Below are 7,554 nucleotides of genomic sequence, written 5' to 3' on the forward strand. Positions count from 1 at the left end.
GGATACAGATCTAGAGGAATGGTCCAATCGCAAGAAGCCAGATACAAATCTAGAGGAATGGTCCAATCACAAGAAGCCGGATACAAATCTAGAGGAATGGTCCAATCACAAGAAGCCGGATACAAGTCTAGAGGAATGGTCCAATCGCATGAACCCGGATACAGATCTAGAGGAATTGTCCAATCACAAGAAGCCGGATACAGATCAGGGGTGTTTCTTTATGATGTTTGGTTTCCTTTTTGGTTAAATATCAGACAATGATGGAGATGCAGGAGATGTCGGTGACTTCTTTCACTGATGGGGCCCTTAAACTCTGGAAGATGTCTGTTATATGTCCTGAAGATCTCTATGTGAAAAACTGTGGGCGTATCTGTTTTATTTCCATCATGGAGGGTTACAGAAAGAAGACTTCTATGCAGAGGAAGATGTTACATTTGGGAACTGAAGACTTCAATGTAAAGGTGTCGGCTGGCAGCATTTTATGGTTTTGCGGCTGTCACCAGGTTATAGCTAGAGATGCTGCTACTGCTTGTCCGGTGTCATGGAGAATTATCAGTGATAATGGAGAACAATGTAATGTACACCCAGGGCCATTTAGCCCACCCCCCCCCCCCCCCTTGTAGTGATTTGTCACATTTCATTCTCAGACCGCGGCACTCTGAATACACCTGGGATAGTTTGTCTCGTATTTTGTGTTCTGAATGTTGCCAATCCTCAGTATTGCAATGTGTATGTCAGTGTTTCCTCTTCAACTTTGCTGGATTTTATGATTTCTGCTATCTTATCCTAATTTTGTTCTCTTTTCTTTCAGTGACTCCGCCTCCTTCAGCTACCCCACCTCCAGAACAACCGTTCGATAATTCCAAATATCAGAACCAACAGCATTTCCTTTACACCCCTTTTACCTTTGTGGATTATGATGTAGAGCTTTCCAAGTTCCGTCTCCCTCAGCCTTCATCTGGAAGACCTTCCCCCTGGCACTGAGACCCCCGGGGCTGCCAATGTGTAATAAATTCTGTGTATAAGTCTAGGAATAGATCATTGTGTTGTCTGATTATAGGAAATTGGTATTGCTGGGAAATAGTTCTCTTTACATTTAGATCAGCTCTGTCCCACCTAGGTCCAGTTAAGGATCTGCTTATATATTTAGTAAATGGGCCTATCACTGAGGTGAATGTCTGGCCTGGTTCTGTATTATACAGCTTGTGTTATTGGTGTTCTGATCCGAGGAATCCGTGATCCAGAATGATTGCAGGTGTTCAGTGTTCTCATGTTACAGAACCCAAAAGGACGGCATTTGTTACACTCAGCAATTGCCTCTTCCATTAACCTCTCAATGACAGGACCTCTTAGGTTCACTCATGGCCTGTATTGGATTTAGGTGATGTATAGTGTTGGGGCAGATAATGACACCAATAATGCTTTGGGGCATTCACAGGATTCAGTCATCAGCCACTTTCACCAGGTGGGTGGGCGGGGGGGCTAGGGTATCTCACAGAGCAGGGCCACAATTACCATTTTACTGGAAGAAATTCTGAATAATCTGCTCTAATGGTGGTACCTTGTTGGGGCATCAGGGGAAATCAGAAGGGCAATAATGTGACATTCCTGGAAGTGAGCTGCGTATTGAAGTCCTCAGGCATTGGTTTCACCTGAATAAAAGAACTTGGTGTGTGGAGGGATTGGGTGAAAGTAATGAAAGGCGTACATGCAGCATTCCTATCGTATATTTAGGGACCGGCTCACATTCACCTTACATGTCACTTCTTCCGCTGGAAATCATTTAGGAGATTTTTGTTGAAGATGCAGTACAAATATTTTCTGTCACCCTGCTCTTTCCTCACTCGGTATGTTATCACAGGATTGGCTGACAATGATCCCACCCTGCTCGGGTAGACATTTATAATCACCGCCTGGTGTGATGGGATATACAGCATATACTCAAGTATAAACAGATTGTTTTTACATGAAAATGGCATTACAAAAAGAATCCTATCATCATAATGATGTGATAAAAAAGTCTAAATAGACAAATAATAAGCAAAAGATCAAAACAGTCTTTATTTCAAAAAACAGAAAACCAAAAATATTCCTCCGGTATTAGCAGGACATTTCCATCCAAGCTGCTTTCATTCTATAAACAATGGTTATTGTAGAAAAGCTGGGACAGAGTTCCGGTGTGCTAGTATAGCCCAATCCTCTGCCAGCAGCGCCTTTCCCAATAGGTCAGAGCTATGTTAAATTTATTATCCCATTTGTAGGTAAAATAGAAAACTAGCGTTGCTGCCATCCATGAGGAGCTGAGAATCACTCATCAGTACCCAAGTTCTAGGAAAAGTTACCGCCCACTAGTAGCTGAGTGCCACCCATGAGTAGCTTAGCTCCGCCTATATTTCATATATGACCTATAGATATTGCAGCACACATATTTCTATTTGTATATTCCAAGCAGACAGCTCCCTTAAAAATATCCAATATGAGAGTACCAGGATCACAATATTGTCATGAAGGGTCAGACATATTTCCGATCTCCTTATATATCTATAGAAAGGTACTGTGCTAATGCCGCAATGGGATTGTGCTTCTTTTCTAGTATTTAATGGTTGCGACCGGGATATCCTCACCACGGCTGTGTCGATTGTGCAGTGAAAATAAAACAAAAGTTAATTTGCTGATTTAGTGGTGGCATGTTAGACCTTTGCATAGAGAGTGCTGCATTTCTGATATCCTATTCAGAGCGTAACACTAGATCAGACGGTATGAAGACTCAAGGAAGTGTTGGCCATTCAGTTCACAGGCAAACAATAATAAATACAAAATATATACAAATGTCTTTGTGTTCCTTTTTACTGCACTTCACCTAACTCGGAGATAAAATCTGGAGGCGAGTTGTTTGCTTGGACCTCATTCGTTGATCCGCCTGAAGATTGATTCTCTTCCAGAGTTCCTCCACATGGGCAGCCAATCAGGATGCTAAAGCATCGCAGCAGGGAAAATTGACATAAATATTTCGAGTTTTCTGTTTATTTTTCACAACTCTACAAAAATACAGTTCTATCTGAAGAGTAAAATCAATGTTTTACTTCCCAATCAGGGAAAGGACGTACAGCCGGAGTTCATGTATACAAACCTGACACGCGGAGCGTCCATATGTACCTGGAGTGTTGTACGGAGAGGCCTCTTCACATTACACTCAACACGGAGGCAATAAATGTTTATCAACAGAGAGTGACAACACCGTCCACCAATGGACTCTTCCACCGGTCGGGGGTCACCGTCCAGCAGGCCTGTATATAGGTAGGGACGTGAATCACCCCTTCCCCTAATGGACTCTTCCACCGGTCAGGGGTCACCATCCAGCAGGCCTGTATATAGGTAGGGATGTGAATCACCCCTTCCCCTAATGGACTCTTCCACTGGTCAGGGGTCACCATCCAGCAGGCCTGTATATAGCTAGGGACGTGAATCACCCCTTCCCCTAATGGACTCTTCCACGGGTCTGGGGTCACCCTCCAGCAGGCCTGTATATAGCTAGGGACGTGAATCACCCCTTCCCCTAATGGACTCTTCCACGGGTCTGGGGTCACCTTCCAGCAGGCCTGTATATAGGTAGGGACGTGAATCACCCCTTCCCCTAATGGACTCTTCCACGGGTCAGGGGTCACCATCCAGCAGGCCTGTATATAGGTAGGGACCTGAATCACCCCTTCCACCAATGTACTCTACCATTGGTTGATGACCACAGGCAAGGATGCGGATTGGGGTGGGGTCTTTTGGCACTGGGGGGGGGGCGAGGCTCACTCGGCACTGAAATTCTTGAAAGCGACAGACAGTTTTTTAAGGTGCAATTTTTACGCCGCTGACTAAAAACGATCGTGTGGCAAATGGCCAGTGTGTCATTGTCATCACAATGTATGTATGGCACTGACAATACAAAGTGTATGTGAAAAGGTGCAGGTGTGTTCCTCTCATTGCAGTCCTCCTCCACTCAGCACCAGACCCCTCAGTTCCCCTGCACTGAGTCCCGTGTCTGTGTCTTCCTGATCTGTGTCCAGAGATTCATCATCACTCTGTCCTCCCAGCATCACCTGCTGTACTGCCAATGTAGCCCCGTCTGAGGTCAGAGATTGCAAGCTGTCCGTGCCTAGAGCGCTCGGAGAAGACAATGTCACTTCTGCACCTGTAGGGGAAGATTTCCCAGTTATGAGACTGGAAAGGAAGACAAAAACCCCAAAATGCAACAAGAAGATAACAATAGAGGTATAAAACAATCTGCATACAAACAGTGGCCCCAGAATCCAGCAGAATACACCCTGATACATGACCAATGGAATTCTGCCGTTATTCTCCAGGATACAGTGTGATACAATGACCTTGGTCTGTCCTACATTACCCCTTGGGTTGGCCTGATCCCTCACTAAAAGTTTGATGGTTGTCTCTTACTTGTTTAAATTTAAGTAAACAGCCAACCCCTGCTTAATGTACAACACTGCAGGATGTTGGTGCTATACAAATCCTGTTTAGTAATAATAATAATAGTAACCCCTAATACATATTAAGTATTTGAAATAAAGAGAAGAGCAGATAGAGTTGTTAAAGCAAAGGAAATAAATATATTGTATTAAGTCATACAAACATATCAAAGTTGATAAGGCAAATTTACAGTTGTTCCCAATCCCACTTTTCCTGGTTTACTATACAATAAATGATAATGAACTTATAAATTCTACGCCCCAATGTTACCAACATACTACTAAGGGAATTCTAAGAGATTTCATTATCATACGAATTTGTTGTACAGTAAACCAGGAAGTGTGGGATGGGAACAAATATAATACATTTGCCTTATTAATATATTTGAATTACTTTAATACAATATATAACCCTACTATCTTCTTTATTTCCATACCGGGCCCTCATAATCCAGGGTCCAATGCTCTATCACTTTTCTCAGCATTTCCTACTTTCCCTGACTTACACATTGCTATTTCTTTGCCCCTCACCACCTCCACCCAAACTAAACTGATGAGGAGAAGACAACTCCTCAGGAAAAATATATGGGGGAAGTGGAATTGAAAGGCGCAGATCGGGGGGGAGAATATAAAAAGAGAAGGGGATAGGGGAGATAAGGGGCAAAAGTGGGAGAGATTGAGGGAAAAAGGAGGAGGAAGATATGACAATAGAAGAAGAAAGATGAGCGGAGAGAGAAACCTACGACACAGCCATTACAGGACAGAATCTAGGTTTTCTCTTCTGATTGGTCAAACACAGAACACGCACAGGGCTGTGGCAGACCTTGCAGGCACATCTTACCCTCCTCAGTAGAGCCCATTTCTCCTCCATGCTGCGACATGCCTCCTGCAATGGAATCTGGCCAGAATCTCTGCACGGGGCGACTCTGGGTGTTTTTTTTCTTCGTCTTTGGGGTGTCAGTTGCACTGGAGTCCAACATGGGTTGAAGGATTCTGCGTCTGGCATTGATAAACCTGTAATGAGGAAACATCAAACAATATGAAGAAAACATTCTGGAGCTGTCAGTAAGAAAATGCCAAACATTGAAAACGTTGGATTGTTGTCACACTTCTGTATATTATAAATTGGACTCTGACCCTGCCCCCACTAAGTATTATGGGTGGAGAATTATACCCCTACATCTCTATATATTAAAGAGGTGAGGGTGCAGGCTTACTTTTCTATCCATGAGTTTTGTGGGTGCACCACTCTGACTTTGTCCCTATTGGCAGCACTATCTCCTACATCCACATTTATTATGTTGGAGGCAAAGGAGCCATGATCCTACTCTACTACCACGTTTAGGATTTCCAGTCGCCCTCCATATTTCAGATTACAGGCAAGAGGTGTTGTGATAAGAGACACAAAGTAGGGTACTCACACACAATATGGGGTACTCACCAGTTGTTAACCTGCAGTAAAGTTAGATTTGTCTGTGCAGCAATCTGCTTCTTCTCATCCTCTGTGGGGTATGGGTGCTGTGGGAGGAGAAAGAAAGGTAAGAAAATGCTGCAGGGATGATACAGGTAAGTGCCAGTTGCCTGCTGTTTCTTGTCCAATGAGGAGGCAGGGTGGTGACACACCAAACTGATATAATTAAGCAGAAAACCCCGGTGTCACCTGTGTATAGGACTGGATGAACAGAACGTGGCTCTGCCATCTACATGGAAGTATAACAAATCAGTGTTGTCATCCAGATACCCAGACTCCACCCATATTATTCATTTACCGACTGGGATATAAATCGGAGTGGAGTTGTCGTGACCACAGGACTCACCCCAATGTGCTGGAAGAGCCAGGATCTCATGACGTTGGTGGCTTGTTTAGGGAGGACTCCACGCTTGTTCTTCCCAGATCCATCATCAGAGTGTAAAAGGCCCAAATCTTGACTAAGCTGTAATTGTAACTATACAGGAGAGAGATAGAGAGTGAGAAAATCTGGGAATCTGAGGGATGGGAATCACACACTGGGAAGAGGAAATCACTGAGCCAATCTGGGAATCTCAAGAATAGGAATCACACACTGAGAAGAATCAATGAGAAAATCTGCGAATCTCAAGAATGGGCATCACACACTGGGAAGTGGAATCACTTAGCCAATCTGGGAAACTCAGGGATGGGAATCACACACACTGGAAGGGGGAATCACTAAGTCAATCTGTGAATCTCAGGGATGGGAATCACACACTGGAAGGGGGAATCACTGAGCCAATCTGGGAATCTGAGGGATGGGAATCACACACTGGGAAGTGGAATCACTGAGCCAATTTAGGAATCACACACTGGGAAGAGGAATCAATGAGCCAATCTGGGAAACTCAGGGATGGGAATCACACACACTGGAAGGGGGAATCACTAAGTCAATCTGTGAATCTCAGGGATGGAAATCACACACTGGGAGGGGGATTCACAGAGCCAATCTGTAAATCTAAGGGCTCGGAATCACACACTGGGAGAGGGAATCACTAAGCCAATCTGGGAATCTGTGAGATGGAAATCACACACTGGGAGAAGGAATTACTAAAACAATCTGGGAAACTGAGGAACGGGAATCACACACAGTGAAGTGGAACCACTGGGCCAATCTGGGAATCTCTGGAATGGGAATCCCACACTGGGAGGTGGAACCACTGGGCCAATCTGGGAATCTTAGGAATGGGAATCCCACACTGGGAAGTGAATCACTGAGCCAATCTGGGAATCAAACTCTGGGAAGAGCAATCAATGAGCCAATCTGGGAATCTGACAGATGGAAATCACACACTGGGAGAGGGAATTACCAAGCCAATCTGGGAATCTGAGGGATGGGAATCACACACTGAGAAGAATCAATGAGAAAATCTGGGAATCTCAGGAACGGGCATCACACACTGGGAAGTGGAATCACTCAGCCAATCTAGGAATCACACAATGGGAAGAGGAATCAATGAGCAAATTTGGGAAACTCAGGGATGGGAATCACACACACTGGTAGGGGGAATCACTAAATCAATCTGTGAATCTCAGGGATGGGAATCAAACACTGGGAGGGGGAATCACAGA

At 44.4% G+C, this 7,554-nt stretch overlaps 2 protein-coding genes across 3 annotated transcripts in view; one reads left to right on the plus strand and one right to left on the minus strand.

Moving 5' to 3' along the window:
- Window positions 1-1,170, plus strand: part of NDUFV3 (NADH:ubiquinone oxidoreductase subunit V3) — a 5,712-nt gene extending 4,542 nt beyond the window's left edge. Inside the window, exon 4 of the mRNA XM_072398509.1 lies at window positions 812-1,170. Within this exon, the coding sequence (XP_072254610.1) occupies window positions 812-984 (173 nt within the window). The 3' untranslated portion in view covers window positions 985-1,170. The remainder of the gene's footprint in view (window positions 1-811) is intronic.
- Window positions 1,171-2,037: 867 nt separating this feature from the next.
- The window catches only part of PKNOX1 (PBX/knotted 1 homeobox 1), a 19,850-nt gene continuing 14,333 nt past the window's right edge, over window positions 2,038-7,554 (minus strand). For both annotated transcript variants that reach the window (XM_072398507.1, XM_072398508.1), the window contains exons 8-11: window positions 6,290-6,418; window positions 5,914-5,990; window positions 5,314-5,486; window positions 2,038-4,180 (exon numbers count right to left, since the gene is read on the minus strand). In XM_072398507.1, coding sequence (XP_072254608.1) covers window positions 3,969-4,180; window positions 5,314-5,486; window positions 5,914-5,990; window positions 6,290-6,418 — 591 coding nt within the window. In that variant the 3' untranslated portion in view covers window positions 2,038-3,968. The remainder of the gene's footprint in view (window positions 4,181-5,313; window positions 5,487-5,913; window positions 5,991-6,289; window positions 6,419-7,554) is intronic.

Source organism: Pyxicephalus adspersus, chromosome 1 (genome assembly GCF_032062135.1).
Source record: "Pyxicephalus adspersus chromosome 1, UCB_Pads_2.0, whole genome shotgun sequence".
NCBI classification, from domain to species: domain Eukaryota; kingdom Metazoa; phylum Chordata; class Amphibia; order Anura; family Pyxicephalidae; genus Pyxicephalus; species Pyxicephalus adspersus.